The sequence below is a fragment of the Lithobates pipiens genome, unplaced genomic scaffold (genome assembly GCF_037356315.1).
Source record: "Lithobates pipiens isolate NorthernLeopardFrog02 unplaced genomic scaffold, aLitPip1_a1.2 Scaffold_13, whole genome shotgun sequence".
Lineage (NCBI taxonomy): Eukaryota > Metazoa > Chordata > Amphibia > Anura > Ranidae > Lithobates > Lithobates pipiens.
In genome coordinates this window covers 505393197-505420172 of record NW_027507718.1, presented here as the reverse complement: position 1 = coordinate 505420172, position 26976 = coordinate 505393197, and the positions used below count along the sequence as shown (strand labels likewise).

The following is a 26976-nucleotide window of genomic DNA, read 5'->3' as shown; positions in this document are numbered from 1 at the left end:
TTGTTATCTGTTTTGTTCGATTCGGTTAAATATTTTACTGAAAATTTAGAGATTTTAGGTCTTGAATATTAACCCCACCTCCCACCTAAAGGCTTCACTGCCTTTTTCTGTTTGTTGCAATGCCGGCGCCTTCACACAGAGCCGCTGGCCCAGTCGGCTTTGAGAGGCTGGCATCGTGGGATCCCAGGACAGGTAAGTGCCCTTATATTAAAAGTCAGCAGCTGCATTATTTTTAGCTGCTGACTTTAAGAAATTATATATATATATATATATATATATATATATATATATATATATATATATATATATATATATATATATATAATATATATATATATATTTATATTATATTATATTTTTATTTTATTTTTTTGCTGCTTGAACTCTCACTTTAGTCACCTTTTTATTATGGGTATTTATGGTGATTTTGTCTTTTTTTTTTTTTTTTTTTTTTTATATTGTATCTTTACTTTTATGTGTACATTTCAGGTACTTTGTTTTTGACTATCCCCAACGAGCCCCCTCTGCCAGCCTAATACTTGCCTGTCCCTGATCCAGCAAGATATCGGTTGTACAGCCCATCCAAGTTACTTGTCAAAATCTTCTAGAGAAGACCTGAGCATGTGCGCGGCACCCATTATTAAGTTCTGTAGAGTGTTTGTGTTTTGTGGTTTGTGACATTTGGAAGGTGGTCTCCCAGTAGGACAGAACACGGGTCAGGATTGCAGGTCGCTGTGTAGATCTGCCCAACGACAGATCAGATAATGAATTGTGACTGAAGATTTGTTGCAGACACCTAACCTCTTCTTTTTTATTTTTTTCAGGTTAACGGGACCGAGCGGTTTTGTGACAGACGGACCCGGGAATTATAAATATAAAACGAAGTGCACCTGGCTGATAGAAGGAAGGTAATAATCACAGTTTTAACATTTTCATTCATTCACCTGACAATTGCTGCGTCCCCTCTTACTGGCCACCCGCTGCGATCCCTTCACTCAGACGCTGCCGTCCGGTGTGTGAGCGCCCTGATCAGTATTCATTACAAGGAACATGTGTGCTCTGAATAAATGGAGAGAAATTTATCTATGGCTGGAATCTCATCTCATCTGTAGTCTTGAATACAATATGGAATGGGAGAATGGAGACCGGCCTTTGCTGAGCCACAAGACGTAATGGAAGTAAATATCTTCTTATGCAGTCCTTGGAAACCCGACAAGAATATTTTTTATTTATTAGGCAGTTTTGAGAAGTTGAGGGGATGGTTTGAAAGAAGCAAAGAAAAAATAAAAATTCTGTTGCTCAATGTAATCAGTCAGTTTTTGTGGAGAAAAAAGTACGTTTCCTTAACCACTTGCTGACCGAGCTATAGCCGAGTGATGACTACAGTGCGGCCGGCTAGCTCTGGGAGGCCGTCATATGACGACCCGCTGCGAGATGTGAGCGGCACGCTCTGTGATCACCTTTAGCCTATCAGTGCCACCCCATCAGAGGAGAGGGCAGGACCAGCCAGGTATTTTAGATTATAGAAAGAAAAATAACAGCACAAGCACTGTACTGTATAACTTGCTTTAAAGGAACAGGAATATATATATATATATATATATATATATATATATATATATATATATATATATATATATATATATATATATATATATATATATATATATATATATATATATATACCATATATATATACCATATATATATATGTGTGTGTATATATATATATATATATATGTGTGTGTTATATATATATATATATGTGTGTGTGTTATATATATATATATATATATATATATATATATATATATATATATATATATATATATATATATATATATATATATATATATATTATATTTTAATATTTTTTTTTGGGTTACAACCTCTTTAACTATATACTGTGGCAGGGCTACTCAAAACAACGTACCTGTACGTTGTTTGCAACTTCCGTGTCTGAGGCGTGTGCCCTCGGTGACCCACTCCCGCTGTGATTGGACATGAGGTGCATACTAGCTCATTATGCCTTTGCTTTACAGGTTTTTTTTATTTTTTTGTTTGCGAGTATACAACCGCTTAATCTAGTGCACAGATAATGAATAAAATAGAGAGCGCCACCATGTAATTGTAGCCATTTATTAACGCCTCGGATTGTGAGTAATGCCGTTTACAAGCGTTTCGCAACACAAGCGATTGTACCCATACACCAGTCAATGATCCTGTGTCATTCACAGCAGCTGTAGTACGGCTTCTGTGAATGGTGGATCTGGCAGGAAAGGGGCGGGCATAGGTTATCCTGATGAGAGCTTCTGATGATCCTTTCATTTGTATTGCCCCCTTGCCATGCCGAGAGATTGCTGTGCCTGGAAGGTAGGGCAGGGAAAGCTTTCACCTAAATGTTTTTGATTTTAACTAAACTTAGCGTTTTATTATTGGATATCATTTAGAAGGACTCTATAGTCTACATGGCAATTTTGTAACCTTTTCACTTTTAGGTCTCTCCCATCCACACATGGCAGCTTTGTATATCTCCGTGTTTGAGTGGTTATCATTGATGTAGAGCTAAAAGAATGTGCTGTGCACATTGTAGGCCAGACCTCTGGTGAAACCAGATGGCTGTATTGAAAGTAGTGGCCCTAAAAACAGGCGTTTTGGCAAATGGTGTACAAAAATCTTTCAGAACAAGCATGTAACTTATTATCTTATTTCTAAAGTAACAGATGTTTGTTGATCCTCGGGACATCTTGGAAGTGTAAGATTTATGATGTTTTATACAGCCACCGGACACTTTTACTAGGTACATCTGTTCAATTACTTGGTAACTAAAATTGCTTTTCAGCCAATCACATGGCAGCATCTTGATGCATCTAGACATGGCGAAGATGACTTGCTGAAGTTCAAACCGAGCATCAGAATGGGGAAGAAAGGGGATTTAAGTGACTTTGAACGTGGCATGGTTGTTGGCGCCAGACGGTCTGAGTATTTAAAAAAAACTGCTTATCTACTGGGACTTTCACACACAACCATCTCTCGGGTTCACAGAGAATGGTCAAAGAAAGAGAAAATATCCAGTGAGCAGCAGTTGTGTGGAGGAAAATGCCTTGTTGATGTCAGAGGAGAATGGGCAGTCTGGTTCCAGATGATAGAAAGGCAACAGTAACTCAAATAACCACTCGTTACAACCAGGATATGCAGAATACCATCTCTGAATGCACAACACATTGAACCTTGAAGCAGATGGGCTACAGTAGCAGAAGACCACACTGGGTGCCTTCTCCTGTCACCTAAGAACAGGAAACTGAGGCTACAATTCTCACAGGCTCACCAAAATTGGACAATAGAAGACTGGAAAAACGTCTGGTTTGATGAGTCTCGATTTCAGCTGCGACACTCAGATGGTCGGGTCAGAATTTTGTGTAAACATGAAAGCATGGATCCATCCCGCCGTGTATCAACAGTTCAGGCTGGTGGTGATGGTGTGGGGGATATTTTCTTGGCACTTTGGGCCCCTTAGTACCAATTGAGCATTGTTTAAACACCACGGCCTACCTGAGTATTGTTGCTGACCATGTCCATCCCTTTATGACTACAGTGTACCCATCTTCTGATGGCTCCTTCCAGCAGGATAATGCACCATGTCACAAAGCTCAAATCATCTCACCACTGGTTTCTTCAACATGACAATGTGGTCACTGTATGCCATTGGCCTTCAGTGTCACCAGATCTCAATCCATTAGAGCCACCTTTGGGATGTGGTTGAATGGGAGATTGGCATCATGGATGTGCAGCTGACATATCTGCAGCAATTGCGTGTTATTGTGTCACTATGTACCAAAATCTCTGAGAAATGTTTCCAACACCTTATTGAATCTATGCCATGAAGAATGAAGGCAGTTCCGAAGGCAAAAGGGGGTCCAACCCGATACTAGCAAGGTGTACCAATTAAAGTGGCCGGTGAGTTTATATTAACATTCAGCGCTAGAAGTCTTGTGTGAAAGACTGTATATTGCCAGTCTATTTGATTCTATTACTCATGACCACAAACAGGTTAAACTTCTCTACCAATGCAAGAATGAGGAGTATGTTGACCTTCCAGTAGCATGCATTAGCTTTTAGGCCATTAGGAGCTCTGGCTGCATTAATTACATTATGTTAATGAACAGAAAGAAACAGGGAAATTATACCAGCGACCCTGTATATAGCATAGGTCAGGTTTTTGCTAGAAAAATAATCTCAATGCAGGGAGAGAGATTATATCTAGTTACAGTTCCCGTTTCTCCCTGGAGGTGCTGATGGTAAGGACTCTTCCAGGGAAGGCATTTAACTACTTAAAGACCAGGCCTTCCCTTAAGCTTTATAAAAGCAATTCAGGGAGCGCTGATCCAAAGAGTGGTGAAGATGTTGAAGATGACAACTGTGTTCACCATAAGTTTATTTGCAAATGTGATTGATGAAGTCCAAAAAGCTAGTCAAGCCATGTAGGCAATAATGTTAATCAGCCAAACGGTTTGAAATGAATGTCCTGTGGACATCTACACTCAAAGTGGCTGTAAAACCCCACCGCTGCCCCTGCTAGGAATAGGATGCTGTGGGCACTCTAGGAATTTGGAGGTGCCCGTGGACATCTATCCAGATGTGAATGCCCAGGATCGTGGCCAGATATCCAGGGAACACCAGGTGAGGGGGGGACAGTTCATGAGCCCAAGGTCTCTGGGTCAAGGGAGCCCCGAAGAAAGGGTTAACCCCCGTAACATGTAGTCCCACATGGTTCAAGCCCAGTTACAGTTTGAAATCTTATCTGTGTTCCTCTTTCTCCTCCTCCTGCCTGTGGTACAGGACTCATAACCAGCTGGTCGGAACCCACCCGTGTCTGTGGCATTGGACGCCATCTGTGTCCCATTGGGGAGATTTAACGTCACTTCCTGTCCCATAAGCAAAACAGGAAGTGAAAGGAAATCCCTGCAAATTAAGGGAATGCCTTGGGGCCCCTTCAAGTCACCAGAACTAGTGTCCCCATTGGAAGATTTCCCATCTATTTTCTTTTCTGTGTACAAAATACAAAATTTTGGGTTTTGTTGACTTTTTACGTTCAATGATAACCGTAAACAAGAAAGAGGGTGAATCTCCTTTAAAGGGGTTGTACCGCAAGGTTTTTCACCTTAATACATTCTATGTATTAAAATGAGAACCCTCCAGTGATGCTGCAGCCCCACAGAGCCCCCCTTTTACTTACCTACCACTTGCAGACCGGACCATTTTGCTGGTCAAAGACCAGACCACTTTTTGCGATTCGGCACTGCGTCGCTTTAACTGACAATTGCGCGGTCGTGCGACGTGGCTCCCAAACAAAATTGACCTCCTTTTTTTCCCACAAATAGAGCTTTCTTTTGGTGGTATTTGATCACCCCTGCGGTTTTTTATTTTTTGCGCTATAAACAAAAATAGAGCGACAATTTTGAAAAAAACGCATTATTTTTTACTTTTTGTTATAATAAATATCCCCCAAAAATAGATAAAAAAACTTTTTTTTCCCTCAGTTTAGGCTGATACGTATTCTTCTACATATTTTTGGTAAAAAAAATCGCAATAAGCGATTATTGATTGGTTTACGCAAAAGTTATAGCGTTTACAAAATAGGGATAGTTGTATAGCATTTTTATTAATAATTTTTTATGATTATTTTTTTTTAATAGTAATGGCGGCGATCAGCGATTTTTTTTTTTTATTGTGACTGCGACATTGTGGGGGACCCATCGGACATTTTTGACACATTTTTGGGACCATTGTCATTTATACAGTAATCACTGCTATATAAATGCAGTGATTCCTGTGTAAATGACACTGGCAGTGAAGGGGTTAACCAGTGGGTGGCAGTGTAGGGGTTAAGTGTTCCTAGGGGTGTGTTACTAACTGTGGTGGGGTTGGGCTTTCATTTAGTGAGCACTGATCTCTGCTCCAATCACATGGAGCAGAGATCAGCGTCACTAGTTGCTAGGCAGAATGGAAAAATGCTGTTTACTCTGCATTTCCTCCATTCGGCCGCTCCGTGAGACGATCACGGAGATGCCCACGCCGATCGAGTCCGCGGGTCCCGCGACCGGACTCACGGGGGTCCCGACCAGCGCGGGAGCGCGCCGCCGGCGCGCTCCCGATGGCAGGGCGGCATTGAATATTGGACGTACCTGTACGCCAATATGCCTGCCCGTGCCATTCTGTCGACGTACATCGTCGTGCGCTGGTCGGGAAGTGGTTAACCTGGTGTCAATGGACGCAGCAGCAGGACATGGGAGCACGCCCACACAAGTTCCCCCCGGGAAAGAGCTTCCCAGTTGGGGCACTCGGTGAGGGGAGGAGCTAGGGGCGTTGCTGGGGGACTCCAGAAGAGGAGGATCGGCGCCTCTATGTGCAAAACCCTTGCACAGAATAGGTAAGTATGGCATGTTTGTTATTTAAAAAAAGTCTTTACAACTCCTTTAAAAGGGACACAGACAACCATAAAAACAGGACTTCTAATCTGTTTTCACACTATCCAAAACGAAAAAAAAGTTTTGCCTTTTAGTTCTACTTTAACGAATGATAACTTCACTTTTCTTTAACTGAGTTAAAGTGGAGTTGCCCCCCAAAAAATAAAACTACTTAAAATTCTTAAAAAAAAAAAAAAAAAAATAATTGGCAAAAAAAAAAATTTTTACTCACCTCTAAATACCGGTTGCTAGGGGGTCCCTCGTAGTCTGCCTTCTTCATTGCCCGGGCTGGTGACATCACTTCCCCTCGCGCCGCACATTCACCTGGGACCTGTCACGTGTCCCAGGTGACTGTACGGCGTATCACGGCGCCCTGCGCCGCTCGCGCATGCGCAGTGGGTGCCCGGCTGTGAAGCCACAGCCGGGTGCCCACAGTATGCATGACGGCGCCCGCGAGCGGAGCGGGGAGCGAGGGGGGGCTTCGTTCCCCCGCATCGCTGGAACCCGGGACAGGTAAGTGTCCGATTATTAAAAGCCAGCAGCTGCAGTATTTGTAGCTGCTGACTTTTAATTTTTTTTTTTTAGGGGGTACCCCACTTTAATATGCAGATCCACGTCAGACCCTTTGCTCTGCATATGAAAGAATAAATGCAGTGGAACAATACATTGTTAGTATGCAAGTGTCATTGAGTAAATACAATCTATCTGGCAGTGACATTTTTACACAGAAGTTATTGCTTTTTGACAGCCGATCTGCTGTGTAATGCAAATTAATTGGCGGCTGCCGTTTTTACAGCCTGTAGTTGCTGGTAATAACATTGGGAGGAGTGGTGGAGGGAGAAGCGCTGGATAGCGGATGCTGAAGAAATCCCCACTGAGTGTTTGATCCTCTGCTACTTTGTTTTGCAGCGACTCGGTGACTTTTGTTTGGCACAGCAGCATTTAGTAGCGAGGCATCCAACACCCAGAGGGTTATTAGATGCTGAAGATTGTTTACCGATCGTAGTGTTTCAAGAGTGCAAAGGTTGATGTAGGGCTGAAACAACTAATCGATTAATCGATTATGAAAGTAATCGATTACTATTTTCATAATCGAATAATCGGGCAGTAACATAATGGGGGTTAACAAAAAACTAAAATTAGCCCTTTATAGTACAAAAAGAGCAAACCGCTACTGTAAATATTACTTTCACTGTCCCATAGTAAAAATGTAACCCCTTACAGTAGCGATTATTTGCTGTTTTTGTACTATTTTTAGTTTAACCCCATCATGTTACTAAACATCTCAGACCTGGGTCACACCTCTGTGTTTTTTGGTGCTTTTTTGCAGAAACACACTACAGTTCATTTACATGGTTTCCTATGGGACACGTTCACATCCATGATTTTTTCAGCTGCTGCGTATTTGGAAAAGACGAGGACTTTTTTTTTTTTTTTTTTTTTTTACGCAAAACGGTGCTATTTAGTTTTTTTGGTTCAATATACTTCGATGGAGAAGCTGCAGAAAAGCATGCAATAATGCGTTTTTGCGGCAATTTGTGTTTTTTAATCTGCCCAACAACAAATTGGCCAAAAAAAATATGTAAAAATGCAAATTGCAGCAAAATTATTATTATTATTTTTTATAATGTTATTAACCGATTATTCGATTAATCGAAAAAATAATCGGCCAACTAATCGATTATGAAAATAATCGTTAGTTGCAGCCCTAGGTTGATGGGAACAGGACAGACTAACATTGTGTTTTTCTTTTTTTTATGGGAAACTTTTTCTACCTTTTTATGTGTATGTGATAACAGCTGCTTTAAAATAACCATCGCTAAAATCAAAGGGACTATAAAAGATGTCCCTACAAAGAAGATAGGAAATACCTCTCATAAAGAAACTATGGCCTGCAGTCTCTTCATACATTTAGACACATGTTGTTCTCTGGGATCCCTGTTGTACTCGGTGTTCTCTTCGTCCCCCTTCGTCATTTATCTGTCTTGTAGTGACCTAGTGGTCAGCAAAGACATCCACTATGTGGGGACCAGGAGATCAATACTCTTCAAAGGGTCTGTTTCTGAAGAGGCTTCAGGCAACAATTTTTCTTCACTACTGCAGTGTAGGTAATGAAAGAGCTAAGTAATTACTATCTTCTTTGAATTGACATCTTTTATTGGCACTTTGATTTTAGCGACAATCTGTCTTAATAAGATTTCTTAAGAGATAGGGGTCAATGGGTGATTAGTATAAAGGAAACCTGCACTGGGAGAAGCGTGGGTGATGACTATTACTAAGCTTCTAGTTGCTTGACAAGTCACCCTGATCCCCTCCAATGCTTTCTGAGAAATAAACCAGAATACAGTAATGAATATTCCACTAATTATAACAGAATAATTGTCTACTGGTGGATGAGGTTGAACCTTGCTGCCACAAAGAGGCTTTTCTGGCCAATGATTCCCCCTGCTGCTGTGCAACTTGGTTTGGCTATTCGTCCTGTTCTACTGTCTGTACTCGGGCGCTTTGTATTGTGGAGGTCTTGCCAATGAAGGCCTAGACTTTTTTGTGTATTTTTATTTTTGGATAGTCCTGAAAAGACTTCTGTTAAAGTGGAGTTCCAAGAAAAAATTGAACTCTGTCTTGAACAATTTTTCTTTTTGGTACCTTTTTTTTGTATTTTTTCTGTGGGACTTTTGTCCTACGTCGTTGCGGCAAGGTATGTCGCTTCCGCGGTTGCATCCGGCCCTCCTCCTCCTGGGACCTGTGTATCCCAGAATAAAGACGGGATTATTCAGAAAGCTGAATAATAGTGTGCTAGAACCTATAAAACTGTTCCACTGTGATAAAACAACCATATATAATGAATTGTCCATGCACATCTGATTACTGCAAAAGCCGATATGTAAATTCTGTAACAATGAGTTCTTTAGACCGTGATCATAAACTAACCAAAAATGAGAAAAACAAAAAAAGTGCAGACGGACACAAAATCATTATAATGGTCAGCCTCTGTGTTCTGATCCTGGGACACAGTGCAAGCAGTTCTCCTGGACCTTTCCAAAAGCAACCCAGCCTCTCCAGGTTAAAGGGGTTGTAAAGGTAAATGTTTTTTCACCTTAATGAATTCTATGCATTAAGTTGAAAAAACATCTCACACCCCCCAGCCCCCCCCCCCCATTTTACTTACCTCACCCCTCAAAAATCCCGCGCTCGCCCCCGACGTCCTTTCCACCGTTCAGCCTGGCCGCTGATTGGCTGGAGTGGATGGATGGAAAGCAGCGCAGCCATTGGCTTGCGCTGCTGTCAATCAAATCCACTGACGCGGAGCCGTGTGATACAGCGAGTGGCTATAGCTGCCGGTGTCTTGTAAAATAGTGTCCTCCATCAGCTAGTGTCCCCTGCGTACTGCGCATGCGCAGTACACAGGAACACAGATTCCGAAAATTGCCGAGGATGAACGGCACCTGCGCCGTGAGTCCAGGTTCTATCCCCACTATCCAAGTGGACATAGAGTTAGAATAAAAAAGAGCCGAGCAGAGCGAGGCCGAGCCCGAAGCGTGGCGAGCGAAGCTCGCCCGCGAGGGGCCCTCTAAAATTCACAACCCTATGTCCGCTTGGATGGTGGGGCTACCACCTCCACTCACGGCGCAGGCGCCGTTCAGCTTTGGAGTTTTTCCGAAGCTTCGTCTGCTCCGTACTGCGCATGCGCAGTACGGAGCGGACACCATTTGATGGGCGGACTCTATTAGGCAGAACACCGGCTGTATCACGGGAGCGCGCCCGCAGATGCTTCTCACCATGCGAGGGAGCTCGCATGAACATGAGAAGCACCTGCGGGAGGAAGCCGAGACATCCGCCGGGGGACCCCAGAAGAGCAGGTTCGGGGCCACTCTGTGCAAAACGAGCTGCACAGTGGAGGGAAGTATAACATGTTTTGTTATTTAAAAAAAAAAAAAAAATCACTTTACAATCCCTTTAAGTTGATTCTCAAAACACTTAACATAACATGATTGCGCAAGATTGCTAATACACTGATTGTCTCTTCTTAGTCTAAACACTCACATTTGCCTTACTGTATACCGCATATTGAATGATCAGCATAAGAATGTAGCTTTCCTCCTCACTGCACATCCCGCATGTTCTTAGCATAACGAACACTCGGAAGTGTCGGCACCGGCTCCTTCTGACGCGTTGCGTCACAGGTCACGTGACTTTCTCAAGGGGATTCTCAACTCATGTGTGGTTTTATTTATCACTGTGGAACAGTCATAGGTTCTAGCGCACTATTAATCATTCAGCTTTCTTGTATGTGGTATTGGAGCACAATAGAATAGTTGCAGCTGAATTTTGTTTTTGGAGTTCACTAGTATTCATATTAGCACTTGAGTTTCTCATCTATAACCATTCAGAGAGCATTCCCTGCCGCTTTCTCTTACTTGCAATGCCTGCACCGAAGCTGATGGATCGGTTTGGGGTGCCGACATGGCAGGCTCCCTGGACAGGTGAGTGTCCTTATAAGGCAGCAGCTACAGTATTTGTAGCTGCTGACTTTTTTTTTTTTCTTTCTTGCTGCTGTTGAGCATTTGGCAGGTATCGTCTTGGCTTACTTGTCCCTGTGACAGTGGGATGAGAAATGAGACTGGTCGTCAGCAGGACAGGAAGACACAACCAGATTTTTGACGCTTTTTTACTAAAAAAGTGTTTATTTCATTTTTAGTTTGTGTGTCTGCCCGAAAAACACCCATAAGAGAATGACGGTCCATGTCCATATGGTTGTAAACTGCTGTGACAAGTAGTCCAGGAAACTACTGTCATATCACATGCTGGAGCCGTTTGCCTACCGTACTTGTCAAAGATTCCTTTTGATAAACACATATTGAAGCTGCTGCATGCCATCATTTGACCCAAACTTATAGGGGAGCTAAACTCTGTGATACTTATCCTATCCTTCAGCATTCAGACATCTGCTTTTTATACCCAGCTTCTTCCGGGTGCTGGGCTGCGGCTGTCATCATTGGTCATCCTGGCACACAAGCGCTGTGCCAGAATGTAAACTGAGCCATGCTTGCTTACATTCCAAAGAAAACTGCAAGCAGGCAGGTACGTTTAGAGTAAGTATAAAGTCTTGAAACAGTGCTTGCATGCTTCTACCAACCACTTTGCACAGTGCTGTATTATAGATTCAGATTGTAAATTGTATGACCAGCCTAAAGCAGCATGTAGATGACTCAATTTTCTTTGCTTCCACCACGGGTGGAAGGGAAGGAAATTGCTCCCCCCCCCCCCCCCCCCCCAAGCCTCTGGCAGCACTATAGTAGTGTTTTGGCAGGGTTGCTGGCAAAACGCAATGAATCCTGCTAGCAGCTATAGCCGCCGGCAGTAATCTAATGTAATCAGACAGGCTGGATTGTACCCCAGTTGATTTGATGAATCGACCTGGGTACAATCGGCCTGTGCCCATCCATGAAAAGAATCTCAGCCGATCCTTGCTGAACCGCCCGTATTTCTATCCATTTATGGCTGGCTTTACACATACCATCATGAGTCATGGTAATTAATAGCAGCTGTGGGCTTCTTATAAAGTTTGCTAGTAGTAGTCTCTGCATTTATTAAAAATTACTTGGGAGGCTGTAAAGCCACAGGACCATTTCTCACTTTCAAAGCACAACCCTGTCCATGATCTACACGGGCCATTTGCTGGCGCTAGAGGAGTCTTCCCTCAAGATAAGGGATAGTAGGACACTTGACAGACAGAGAGAGCAAGAAATGGGAGGGGGGTGGGGGTGAGTTATATAGTTATATGCATCAGATTTCATATAGAGAAGTTTGTATTAAATCCACGGGTTCCATATTAGTTCAAATTTAGTTTGTGTTTTATTTAATATGCTTATTATGTTATCATTGGTTATGATCCAATTGAATTTGTTTAAATAGCTTTAGTGGGACAGCAGACTTCTTCCAACATAAAACCATTTATATTGTGGAAGTCAAGAAAAATCTAATAGATAAGTTTGCTAGCCCCTTTAGGAAGCTACCCAACAAAGCTTTACTTTCACACTGAGGCGGGGGGGGGGGGGGGGCAGCGGTGGTAAAAAGGCGCTATATTTAGTATCTGTTAACCGTCGCTTTAGTGGTGCTATTTGGCCGCTAGCAGGCCACTTTTAACCCCCGCTAGCGGCCGAAAAAGGTTTAAAACTGACCGCATAGTGCCACTGCATCGGCGTTATGCCGATGGTTTAGCGGCGCTGCCCCATTGTTTTCAATGGGAATGAGCGCTTTAGCAGCGGTGAATACACTACTCCTACAGCGCTCCAAAGATGCTGCTTGCAGGACTTTTTGTACCGTTTTGCAAGCTCACCGCTCCAGTGTGAAAGCCAGATTGCTTTCACACAGGAGACACAGGAGAGGCGCTTTACAGATGCTCTTTTTTTAGCGCTGTAGCGCCTGTGAAGCACCTCGTGTGAAAGTAGCCTTAACCACTTTCAGACCGGACCATTTTGCTGGTAAATAACCAGAGCTCTTTTTACAATTTGGCACTGTGCTGCTTTAACTGGTAATTGTGCGGTAATGCAATGTTGTACCCAAACAAAATTTGCGTCCTTTTCTTCCCACAAATAGAGGTTTCTTTTGACGCTATTTGATTGCCTCTGCGATTTTTATTTTTTGCGATATAAACGTAAAAAACCGAAAATTTTGAAAAAAAATGATATTTTCTACTTTTTGTTATTAGAAAAATCCAATAAACTCAATTTTAGTCATACATTTAGGCCAAAATGTATTCAGCCACATGTCTTTGGTAAAAAAAAAAAAGTCAATAATTGTATATTTATTGGTTTGCGCAAAAGTTGTCACATCTACCAACGAAGGTACGTTTTCTGGAATTTACGCAGCTTTTAGTTTACGACTGCCTATCTCATTTCTTGAGGTGCTAAAATGGCAGGGCAGTACAAAACCCCCCCAAATGACCCCATTTTGGAAAGTAGACACCCTAAGGAAATTGATAAGAGGCATGTTGAGCCCATTGAATATTTTATTTTTTTGCCTCAAGCGATTGAATAATGACAAAAAAATTTTTTTTTTTTTTTTTTACACAAAGTTGTCACTAAATGATATATTGCTCACACATGCTATGGGCATATGTGAAATGACACCCCAAAATAAATTCTGCTGCTTCTCCTGAGTACGGGGATACCACATATGTGGGACTTTTTGGGAGCCTAGCCGCGTACGGGGCCCCGAAAACCAAGCACCGCCTTCAGGCTTTCTAAGGGCGTAAATTTGATTTCACTTCTCACTACCTATTACAGTTTTGAAGGCCATAAAATGCCAAGATGGCACAAAACCCCCACAAATGACCCCATTTTAGAAAGTAGACACCCCAAGCTATTTGCTGAGAGGCATTTTGAGTCCATGGAATATTTTATATTTTGCCACAAGTTGCGGGAAAATGACAAACTTTAATTTTTTTTTATTTTTTTTTCACAAAGTTGTCACTAAATGATATATTGCTCACACATGCTATGGGCATATGTGAAATGACACCCCAAAATAAATTCTGCTGCTTCTCCTGAGTACGGGGATACCACATATGTGGGACTTTTTGGGAGCCTAGCTGCGTACGGGGCCCCGAAAACCAAGCGCCGCCTTCAGGCTTTCTAAGGGCGTTACAGTTTTGAAGGCCATAAAATGCCAAGATGGCACAAACCCCCCCCCAAATTACCCCATTTTGGAAAGTAGACACCCCTAAATTTAGGGGTACACTAGTGAGACTAGGTAATAAATGGCGGGTGCCCTGAAACTATAAAAAAATAACTAACCAACCAGCGTCACCTGTAACAGTTATATGGTGATCACTGGTGAAAGGGTTAACTAGGGGGCAATCAGGGGGCTTTATGCGGTAGTATATGGGGGTCCCTGGCGCTATAAAAAGCTGCGGCGAACCTAAATACCTACCTGCCTAACTAGCGTCACCTGTGACACTAATACAGCGATCAGAAAAACGATCGCTTATTAGGCTGGGTTCACACTGGAGCGATGCGGGAACGCCACGAATCCGCGGCGGGTTCCCGCATCGCATGCCTCCCGGCAGCAGTTCACACTGCCCTATGCGAACTGCTGGGAGTGTCAGTGAAATGTTAATGACACCCCCAGATCAGTTCGCATATCGCAGTGCGATCTGCAAACTCGGATCGCATGGTGTGAACACCCATGCGATCCGATTCTGCTGCGGGCCAAAAAAAGGGTCCTGTGCGAATTTGCGGCGGGTGCGATGCGAATTCAGCCATACTATCTGTATGGCTGAACTCGAATCGCACAGAGATCGGATGTGATTTGCACTGCAGTGCGGTGCGAATCACATTCGTTCTCATAAACCGCTGCAATGTGAACCCAGCCTTAGTGACACTGGCGACGGGGGGTGATCACGGGGTTAAACCTTTATTGGGGGGGTTAGGGGGGTACCTTAGAACTAAAGGGGGCTAACCCTAACTACCCTAACAGTTATTACAGTCACAAATGACACCAATGCAAAAAAAAAAAAAAAAAAAGACATTGGTGTCACTGTGACTGGGGGGCAGGGGTAATTGGGGGGGTGATCGGGGGGGTGTGAGTGTGCCTGGCATGTTCTACTGTGTAGTGTCGTGTTGGTGCAACTCACCGATCCTCTCTCCTCGGTGTCGGAACGAAAAATACCGACACGGAGGAGAGAATACATCACTTCCTCTCCTGTGTTTACATTACAGGAGAGGAAGTGATGTCACGGAGCATTTTCATTCGTCGGGAGCGATCGCGAGGGGGTGGCCATGAATGAATGGCCGTCCCCTCGTCCGGGATCGCTCCCAAACGAATACCGACCGCCGCAGGCACCGGGCGGGGGCCCGATCGGGCCCCCGACCCGCGGGCAGGCAAGGACGTACATGTAAGCCCTTATGCCTGCCCGTGCCATTCTGTCGACGTACATCGTCGTGCCGCGGTCGGCAACTGGTTAAGGATAAGTTCACCTTTAATTTTAGTAACCTGTTACACCCGTATTTGGGGTGTAACATATACAGTGGGTATTGCCCCCTTATCAAATCAAATTTTTTTTTTTGCTTTGCAGCCTGAAATTAAGACGGATACAGTTTTTGATTTATCTAGCTGTATTTACTCAGTGCAACTTACAACAGCCCAAGTGAAAGATATAATGCCAACATGTCAGAAACAAAATAAAACCGAATCACTGAGTTGGAAAAAGGATCATCACCCTCCTTATAAAATTTACTTGTAAACTCAAAATCGGGTGTAGCCAATCGCCTTCTGAATGGCGCACAAAGCCATTTGACTTCCAACTGTGATCCGATGTGGTCATTTTGATTAGCTTAGCATGAAAAGAGATTTCCTAGAGCATTTCGGTCCCTGGTTGAGCAACTGATGCAAACAATCAACCATGGGTGACAAGGCACTGTTAAAAGATTGCCAAAATGCATCTTGAATATTCTGAGGCTGGCTACATGGAAAAAGGTGTTAAGGTCAGATGAGACAAACATTTTATTATTTGGTCTCAACACTGGCGGGAAATCCATCCAAATAACACCATTCCTACATTAAATCATGGAGGTTATAATATTCTGTTATGGGGGTGTTTCTCTGTAGCAGGGACTGGAGCACTTTTCAGGATAGAAGAAAAATGGATGGGGCAAAATACACGTTTGAGGAAAATCTGTTGCCCTCTGTCAGAAAGTTGTCAATGGGAAGAAGGGTTACCTTCCAACATGACAATGACCAAAAGCACACAGCAAAAATGACCACTAAGGTAAAAAAGGTGAATGTCCTTGCATGGCCTAGTCGGAGTCCAGACTTAAACCCCATTGAAAATCTGTTAAATTACTTGAAGACTGCAGTCCACAAAGTGTCACTGTCAAATTTAACTGAACTTGAGCAGTTCAGCAAAGAGTGTGCAAATATTGAAAAGTCTAGATGTTCAAAGTTAGTAGAGACATATCCCAACAGACTAAAGGCTGGAATTAAAGCAAAAGGAGGTGGTTCAACCAGTTTGCTGACACAAGGGGGTGATCCTTTTTCCAACTCTGTGAATCTGTTTTTGATAGATTTAAAAAAAATTTCTGACATGTTGGTGATTATATTTTTCACTTGGATTCTAAAAGTTGCACTCGTAATTACAGCTTGATAAAACAAAAACTGGGTCTTCATTTCAGGCTAAAAAGCAACAAAATGTGATTATTTAGGAGGGGGGGGGGTGGACTTTTTATGGGGACTCTAACTGCACTTCAGTAACGAGTTTCTGGTATGGTGGTGCAATTCAGTGCGTTGCAATTTTCAGCCCATTCATTAGATTGGACTGAAATTGCACTGTTGCGCCAAAATGAGCACACGCGCTACTTATAAACACACTGAAACCGTATCGCGTAGTACTCCGGCACCATGCGATCGAGTGCAGGCAGACGTACTGCGTTTGCAATGTGTTTGGAGTGTTAGGAATACATTGACACCCTCAGCAGATTGTACACCCAGTGCATAATGAACATAGTGTTGATAACACACGCAGTATGCTGGTTTCCTGCGTTCTGGTGGGAATGGGCCCTAAATGCAGACCACTGTTTTCTGAGAGCCTGTACACACAGGCCCAGAAGCTTGCGCTACGAAGAGATCAGTGAAAAAAGACTGTAGTCTTACTAGTTCGTATTTATAGTGAGTGAACCAGATCGCTGTAACATGACTTTTCTTCCTGTGGCACATTGCACAGAGCAGCCCTCATCCTCCTCTACTCATGTCCCTCGCTGGCGCAAACCAATCAATATACCAATCAATATACGCTTATTGCGATTTAATTTTTTTACCAAAAATATGTAGAAGAATACGTATCGTCCTAAACTGAGGGAAAATATATATATTTTTTTTAATATATTTTTTGGGGATATTTTATTATAGCAAAAAGTCAAAAATATTGAATTTTTTTTTTCAAACTTGACACTTTTTTTTTGTTTATAGTGCAAAAATGTAAAACCGCAGAGGTGATCAAATACCACCAAAAGAAAGCTCTATGGGGAAAAAAGGGTGTCAGTTTTGCTTGGGTACGACGTCGCACGACCGTGCAATTGTCAGTTAAAGAGACGCAGTGCCGAATCGCAATAAATGGCCTGGTCATTCAGCAGCCAAATCTTCCTGGGCTGAAGTGGTTAATGTCTTTCAGTTTTACACACCTGCATATGTCCTAACTGTGTGTAGGTGTATGGATGTATTTGTGTGTGTTTATTTTATATACTTTTATAAAGCGTTCTAGCTATTGTAAGATGCTATTTTATCTTTTATATTTTTTTGTAGTTCAGCTGTAAATAGCAAAGCATGAATGTGAATGAGAGCCCCAAACCTCCAACCTTTAGAAACAAGTCAACAATGGCAGATTTCTTATTTTATTTCCGATGGGATCCCTTCAATAATGTGAGGTTGGGAAGTGACGGGTACACAAATTATAGACCCTAAGCAGTCCCTTGGTTGCATAGCCGTAGCATCCAGTTGCTGTGTGTACATAGCAGAAACATTAGATGTGTTACAGCAGATTAAATGTTCTCCCTGCTATCCTTGGCATTTAGGACATGCTGTCTAGTCACACTCCATTTATTTCTTTACAGCTTGTTGGACAACACTAATTTCACCGCAGCAGGCACATGTTGGTCACAAGGGGACATGGATCACTTTCACTCCTCTTCACCTTTAGACTTTGAGCAGCTTTACTTGTTGTGTAACTTGTGGATCCTGGGCCTGCCAGATGTTTTAGAATAACAGTGTGTGCCTAATTATGAATCTACTCATCCTGGTCTAGTGATAGTTGCATTTTGTAAAAATACGTGAAAATTGACTTTAAAATGGAACTGGATACTGGGGAATAGTCCTCAATTCTCTGGTCTTTTTGGGTAAAGTTTCCAGGGTTCAGTTCCTATTAAAGTGTTACTAAACCCACAACAGTAAAATCAGTCTATATGCAGAATAGCATGCTTGTTATGCTTGCTGTGGAACTTGAGGGGTTAATCCTCTGTGTTGTGGAAAAGGGTCTCTTTGATCCTGTATGAACAGATCGTCCATCTCCTGCAAAGTCTCTCTGGGCATGGCCAGATAAGACAGAGTGGTCCCCCTGCACATGCTTAGTTTGGTCTCTGTTGCTGTAGAGAATATTTCCTTGTTGAGGTGAGCTAGTCAGGTCACATGGTATGACATCACACATTTGGGCATTTATACGGATCCAAAATGACAGCCCAGTCCCCTCCCCTCCTCCTCCCATGCCCATTTAAAGAGATGGTTCAGCCTGGGTAAAAAAAAATTAAGTCAGCAGCTACAATTATTGTATCTGCTGACTTGTAATATTAGGGCACTTACCTGTCCAGGGAGCCCACGATGATGGCACCCCAGCCGATTTTGGAACGACTCCCGGGTGCTGCCGCCACCATTCCTGGTATAAGGAAGCCTTTCGGCTTCACTGCTGGTTCCCTATTGTGCTTGCATGAAGTGCGCTGCCCTTTCTAATTGGCCCGGTGGCTGGGAAAGGAGGGGAGGGGGGCGAACTTCCGGGAGATCAGGCTACAGCCCGTCTCCCAAAACTGGGGAAGGGAATCTGTCAAAAACGGATCCCCGTTCCGCCCTTCTCCCCTGAAAGGTGCCGAATGTGACACCAGAGGGGGGAGAGCAAGCATATAAGCGGAAGTTCCACTTTTGGGAAGAACTCCGCTTTAACTTAAAAAAAAAAAGTGAGTGGGACGTCACATCTGGATGATCCGCCTCCCATAACAGCATAAGGACACAGGCTGTAGTGGAAGTCTCCTCCCTGAACACTCGGACCAGACAATGCCATTTATCACATGACCGTGGCATACAGATCAGCCAAAAGGGTATATAGTGGCCGAATTTTAATGTAAATAGATGATTTATAAGCTGTGGGCACTGTGGGGAGGGAGCTATTGTCATATTATTGGGTTTTGTAACCCTTTAAAAGCGAAATTAAACTTTAGTTCCCCAATATCTTTTGCCCTTATGTGCATTTCGATCTGCAATTTAGACATGTACGCACTTGATAATAAAGAACTGCAGTCTTCTCACATAATGTGTAATATAAACATCTTTGTCATTCTGAAGCTTTCCTTAAACCACTTTGCATATTAGGTTATATATACTGTGATTCTCTACTTGCCAAATATGCTGCATAAATCTCCCTCCACTTAGTCTGGCTGCAGCCATTTTAACTGTGGGCAGCTGAAGCTGCTGCCTTTTCACTTCCTGTTTTTACACAGATACAGAGGCATGCCCACCTCCAGCTCTGCAGCTCTTATTTGCCCTCTTATGACTCATCCCCCCCCCCCCCCCCCCCCGGCAAACTCTCAGGAGAGAGAGCGTGCTGTGCATGATGTCATAAGCCTAGGCTAATCACCAGACAAGAAACAGGAAGTGGGCTGTTGAAGGTATTTATTTTTATGGCAAAAGGTTTCACTATCCAAAGTTAAAACAACAAGAGCAGAACATTTAATAGAAAGTTGTAAAAAATTACTGCAGAGCCGCTTTAAAGTGTATGTTTAGGCATTGCGTACTTCAAGCTGCCGGCTCATTCACAACACTGATGTGGACAATTCCTGAAAATTATAAGTCGGAGTAGCCAGCACTAGAAAAGCCCTCGCTGTCTGACAGATCCGGAGAGAATGTGCCTCACAAACTCTTGAATATTCTATACCGGTTTTCATTTTCCAGTTAAAAAAAACCCCATAGTAACCAGGATTAGTAAAACTCATAAATACTGGGAGGGGAAGGATGAGTTTTCCCCTCCCAGCATTTGAGGATTACATACATTTTACCTGTGCTTTTTTCAGCCGCTGCATATTTGGAAAGGGTCAGGGACACTTAACGCAAAACGGTGCTTTTTTGGTTCAATATACTTCAACAGAAAAGAATGTAATGCGTTTTTAGCTGCAATTTGTGTTTTTTAATCTGCCCCCAAAAAAATGCAAAAAGCGCAAATTGCAGTAAAATCACATGCGCAAAAATCAAAAAGCACGGCAGAAACAGATCAAAAGCAAAAACGGCATAGATGTGTACCGAGCCTTATGCTGGCCTCACGGATCAATTTTCAGGTGAGAATATTCAGATGAAAAATCTTTGTACATTCGCTGAATGAAAGAATTTTTTTGGAAATTTTCACTTCATTGCTAAAACAAAAACCACAAACACTGAAAGTTCCTTTGACTGATAAGTTTTCTATTTCCAAATTTTCCTGTCACTGTGGTTGAAAATGAACGTCAATTTGACCCATTTTTTTTTAAGGTTATTAATCAATTAATCGAAACAATAATTGGCCAACTAATCGATTATGAAAATAATCGTTAGTTGCAGCCCTACCAATGATAGGATGCAATGAAACCAATGATGGGAAACAATTCCTCCCAATGACACCAATTGTAGGGCCAAATTCCTCTCAATGTTACCAACAATGGGGCAAATTTCTTTTCAATGACTCCAACAATTGGGCACAATTTCAACTGATGATACCAATGTTGGGACACACTTCCTCCCAGTGACAGCAACAGTGGGGCCCAATGGCAATGATGGGGAGCAATTCAACTTAAAGTGATACTAAAGTTAAAATAGTTTTTTACCTTAATCCATTCCTTGCATTAAGGTAAAAAAATACGTTTTCTATTTCTCTGCTTCCCCCCCTTCCATGTGTGAAGGGATTTGAGAGGGGAGAATAGATCCATTTTAGTGAGATCTGAATTAATCATTGTAAGTTTTTTTTTTTTTTTTTGTCTCCAGACCCAACACAGTGCTCCGTCTCCGCTTCAACCACTTTGCTACAGAGTGCAGCTGGGATCATCTCTACGTGTACGATGGCGACTCCATCTACGCTCCTCTGGTCGCTGCTTTCAGGTAACTTTTTACTTTTCTCCATTTTGGTTGTGTTTGGCATTCCAGCGTGGTTACATATTTTATAAAGCACGCCATTTATCACTGGACAGTTATATATGATATAGACCAAAAGTACAAAAAGATTGCACTGGCCTAGTGTATTACCACAGACACTTATTAATAAAAATAATATAAATAAATGGCTAAAAATACTCACTGTGAAGACGCAAGCATGTAAAAAGTCCTATGATAGGATCTATCTCCTTAAAGAGGAAGTAAACCCTGATGGGTTTTACTTCTCCTTTTTTTTTTTTTTCCCCCCCTGCAAAGTAAAAGCATAATGGGCTAGTATGCCTTGTTAGCACTTGGGCCTCATGTACACGGCTGCTGGTAAACAGATGTTCAGAGGCAGTTGGATGCTTTTTTTCAGCTGCCCCTGGACTCCTCCAATGTTATTTTATGTGTACATGTACACAGGTTCAATTTTAATGACATTTTTTAGCCAGTTGCGTTTTATAGGCTTTTCTTTAAAGGCAAAAAAATAAGTTCAGACACCAAAGTTTCCGACGTTTCAAACGGCAAACGCAGCTAAATGCGGTAAAACGTTTCGTTTGCAGGCGTTTTTCATTTTTGGCTATTTAGAAATAATAAAAATTTATATATTTTCCAAACGCTTCTAAACGCAGACACAGCAAACTGCGGCATTTAAACACCACAAAACAGACATTTTAAACGTGGGTTATTATCTGTCAAGTTGAATCGTTCAGAAGAAGTTGTAAAAACGTCCCGCGTACATTAAGCCTAACTTGCAAACGAAGTCCTCGCTGTCCCTGCTTGTGGCAACATCCAACTTTACCCATCTTGCTTTCCGAGGGTGTGGACTCCGGCTCTGTATCTGGCCGGAGTCACGTGACGTCGCTCCCGGGAGCCACTGGTTACGGCACAGGCCCTGTAGAAATGGCACGATCATGCCCTTTTTTTCAGTGTGCATGCGCCAATGACGCCGCAAGCATATATGGTAAATATCTCCTAACCTGCGCAGGTTTAGGAGCTATTTCCAGTGCCTACAGGTAAGCCTTAATATTTTTTTTAAAAAACCAACAGGTATACTACAGCTGCTGGCTTTTAACAATAGGACACTTACCTGTCCTGGAGTCCAGCAACATCGCCACCGAGGCTGATGTTTCCATCAGCTTGCCACCACCATTGCGGGTAAGGGTCCCTGGCAGTATAGCCTTATGGCTTCACACCGGGAACCCTAATGCGCATGCGCAAGGCCCTGCTCCTCTAGGGCCCGTGGTGATGTCACAGGCCGTGGTCCGGACTCCCTGAAGTGGGAACAGGATACCTGTCAGACAGGTATCCAGTCCCTCCCCCCCCCCCGAAAGGTGACAATTGTGGCACTGGAGGGGAGGAGGAGACAAATGAGCGGAGGTTCAACTTTTGGGTGGAACTCCACTTTAAGGGCATGGTTAATGAAAGGGAAGACCGATGCAGCAATACGTTGCACAAAAGCAATAGTTTAAGCATTTCAAGGCATATATTGTTCTGCTCAGTTAACTTGCTTACTCAACCGCTTACCTTTTTAATTCTCCAAACACAATAAGGTGGTGTACATCGCCACCCATTTCCATACTTGCATTTTCACATTGTTTATATTTTTATCCACTTTTATTAAGTGGTGTCTTGGTAATACACTATGTTGGTGCACCCTTCTTGTTTTGTTCAGAGCTGAAAATCACCCATCTCTAAAGAGGACTGCATAGCCACAAGTGGATTTTTGGCACCATGTGTATTTGATTGGTCAACAAGCCTTTCCACTCCAAGTTTCTTCTCTGTGTTCTGCAACACTTGAGCTAATTGGATGCTCTTTTCACCTGTCTATGAGATAATATAGTTTCCGTAACGTAAATGCTGCTTTGAATCACATAGGTCAGTGGGTGTTAGCCTATGAGCTAAAGGGGGCCTCAAATGCGGCCCATGTCATCACCAAAGGGCTACACATTATATATAAAATATATGTAATGCTGGAGAGGACTGTCAGAGACTGCAGACCTAATGGAGGAAACGAGGATCATAGTGTGTGGACATGTCTGGGGAAATGCTGCAAAAGACAATATGAAACTGGGATTACGTTACATGAGATTAAAGAGGAAGTAAACCCTGATGGGTTTACTTCCTCTTTGATTCCCTGCAAAGGTAAAGCATAATGGACTACTATGCACTTAGCTGACACAGGAGCCAGCGAAGTAACCGCTGTCCCCTGTAGTCCAGAGCATCCATCTTCTCGGTGGGTCTCGCTGCTCGCCATTGACAGGGGCACGCTCAGTGCGCCTATGCGCCGTAGACAGCGGTGCCTGTCTTTCGGCAAATATCTCCTAAACCATGTAGGTTTAGGAGATATTTCTTGGACCTACAGGTAAGCCTTAATCTAGGCTTACCTGTAGGTCAAAGTTGGTTGTAAGGATTTACAACCACTTTAATGCTATGGGCACTAGGGACATGGGTGGTAAGCTGGCCAAAAGCATGAGACCATTGCCATTCAATTCAGCAGGATCAGGCAAAGATTTTCTTGTGTATTGACATTGGCTGATCCCTAGCATAGACTATAGTGACTCAAGTGGTGGTAAAACCTATTCCAGTCACCATTATTGTGATGATGTTGGTATCGGACTCCACTGTTGACACTATTAGGGCAGCAGTCCTTGTTCCCACTGCTGCAACCTGAATGGGAGGATTACACTCTGTCTCACCTTGTGCAGAGATTGTTTGTTATCAGTACATCAATCTAAGCATCAGCTGACTCAGAGTGATCGTCAATGGGGTCAGTTAATGTTTATTATACAGGTTTTATATAGTGCCAACAGTTTGCGCAGTGCTTAACAAAATAAAGGCAGGTGTTACAGTTGCATTACAATTTGGTACAAGAGGAATCGGAGGGCCCTGCTCGTTAAAGCTTACAATCTAAAAAAGCAGAACCTTACCCATAACACTGTAAAAAAAATATATATATATATATTCTTTAGGAAAGAAAATACATTCAACATATATTATTCTACCAACATGTGTGCTGTAAATTGCCTCCAGCATTGCTCCTTTTTGTTTTTGCTGGAAGCTGCCATTTCACTGAAGCCCAGAGCCCCTAAACAGCAGAAAATCATAAAGTGGAAATAAACCTGGGATTGCCAACTGTCACATTTGCTTGTGTTTTCACATGTGTAGCACCATGGCAGTTGCAGATCAAACAGGAGCAGCTGTAAGATGGGAGGGAGGGTTTAATTCCGCTTTAAAGTCATTGTTGCGCCACTCTAACCTGTATACACCATCAGCCCTGCCTCCTATTGTAGTATCCCTCTCTGTGTGTGATTTATAAAAATAAATGCTGCAAATACCTAATTTCACTGCCGAGGTTGCAATTACATGACTGGCCAGCTTTCTTCTTTCCTGCTCTGAGAGATGCAGTGGGCGGGGCTGAGATTTTTATGCTGATGTCAGTCTGGAGGAGAGGAGAGAGCTGGCTGGTCATGTGATGGCAATCGTGGCTCTTAAATTGGATATTTACAGCATTTCGATTTCTAAATCTTTTATAGAGGGGGACACTGCAATAGGAGGCAGTGCTGATTGTATATACAGGTTAGTGTTATGCGAGCAGGGGGAGGGGGTAGGCCACAGGAGCTGAGGAGAGCTGACAGCAGGCTGCTGATGACACATGCATGTAATCTGACCTGGTCTGGTCTCAGCAGCCATGATACACCGTGGTCAGTTTACAGAGGGGAGAAACTGGCAGCATCAGGCAAGTTTTTTAGGTGTTATAGGGGGCCAAATGACACAGGACAAGAGCTCTGTTATATAACATGCTTTAACCACTTAAGGACCGCCGTATTGCCAATGTACGTCATTACAATGGCACAGGCAGGCACAAGCACGTACATGTACGTGCCTGCCTTTCAGCGGGTGGGGGGTCCGATCGGACCCCCTCCCGCTGGATACGGCGTTCCGTTTCCCTCCAGGAGCGATCCGTGATGAGGGGATGGCCGTTGGTTTCTGGCTATCCCCTCTGGATCGCTCCTGACCAATGACGAACTTCCTCCCACTGTGTATTGTTTACAGAGGAAGGAGGAAGTGATGTCATTCTCCTCGGGGCGGTCTTTTTGACCGGACTACGAGGAGAAGACACAAAGTAAGTGTGCACCAACACTACACTGACATGTAGGCACACACAGGCACACAAACCCCCCCCCCCGATCCCCCCCCCGATCGCCCCCGCCCCCCCTTCCCCCCCAGTCACAGTGTCACTGATTGCATTGATCATTTCTTTAATGATCACTGCATTCAGTGTCAGTTGTAAAAGTAAAAACTGTCAGGACAGTTAGTGTTAGGTCCAGGGTAGCCCCCTATCACCCCCTAATAAAGATTTAACCCCCTGATTGCCCCTAGAGTTAACCCTTTCACCCCCTTTTGCCAGTGTCACTAAGCGATCATTTTTCTGATCGCTGCATGTGTCGCTAGTGTTGCTAGGTAGCTAGTTATTTTTTTAGGTTCACCGCCAGGTTTTTATAGCGCTAGGTACCCCGATATACTACCCAATAATGGTTTTAACCCCCTGATTGCCGCTAGTTAACCCTTTCACCCCCTTTTGCCAGTGTCACTAAGCGATCGTTTTTTTGATCGCTGCATTAGTGTCGCTAGGTAGCTAGTTATTTTTTTAGGTTCACCACCAGGTTTTTATAGCGCTAGGTACCCCGATATACTACCCAATAATTGTTTTAACCCCCTGATTGCTCCTAGTTAACCCTTTCACCCCCTTTTGCCAGTGTCACTAAGCGATCATTTTTCTGATCGCTGCATTAGTGTCGCTACTGTCGCTAGGTAGCTAGTTATTTTTTTAGGTTCACCGCCAGGTTTTTATAGCGCTAGGTACCCCGATATACTACCCAATAATGGTTTTAACCCCCTGATTGCCGCTAGTTAACCCTTTCACCCCCTTTTGCCAGTGTCACTAAGCGATAATTTTTCTGATCGCTGCATTAGTGTCGCTACTGTCGCTAGGTAGCTAGTTATTTTTTTAGGTTCACCGCCAGGTTTTTATAGCGCTAGGTACCCCGATATACTACCCAATAATGGTTTTAACCCCCTGATTGCTGCTAGTTAACCCTTTCACCCCCTTTCACCAGCGATCACAGTGTAAGTGTCACTGGTGACGCTGGTTAGCCAGTTAGTTATTTAGGTTCCCCGTCAGGTTTTTATATAGCGCCAGGGACCCCCATATACTACCTAATAAAAATTTGAACCCCCTGATTGCCCCTAGTTAACCCTTTCACCACTGATCACCGTATAAGTGTTACGGGTGACTCTGGTTAGTTTGTTTTTTATAGCATCAGGGCACCCACCATTTATTACCCAATAAAGGTTTAACCCCCTGATCACCCGGCGGGTGATATCAATTAGGTTTTAGGGTCAGGGTCTGCGTCGCCCCAGGCAGCGCTAGGTTAGTGCCAGTACCGCTAACACCCACACGCAAAGCTTAAACCTCCCGTAGTGGTATAGAATCTGAACAGATCAATATCTGATCAGATCTATACTAGCGTCCCCAGCAGTTTAGGGTTCCAAAAAAACGCATTGTTAGCGGGATCAGCCCAGATACCTG

The 26976-nt window shown here is 43.2% G+C and overlaps 1 protein-coding gene across 1 annotated transcript in view; it reads left to right on the top strand.

Annotated features, from left to right (window-relative positions):
* Positions 1 to 26976, top strand: part of ATRN (attractin) — a gene marked incomplete in the record, with an annotated part of 385746 nt that overhangs the window by 87153 nt on the left and 271617 nt on the right. Inside the window, 2 exon segments of the mRNA XM_077478033.1 lie at positions 825 to 908; positions 21237 to 21350. Of these exon segments, the coding sequence (XP_077334159.1) occupies positions 825 to 908; positions 21237 to 21350 (198 nt within the window).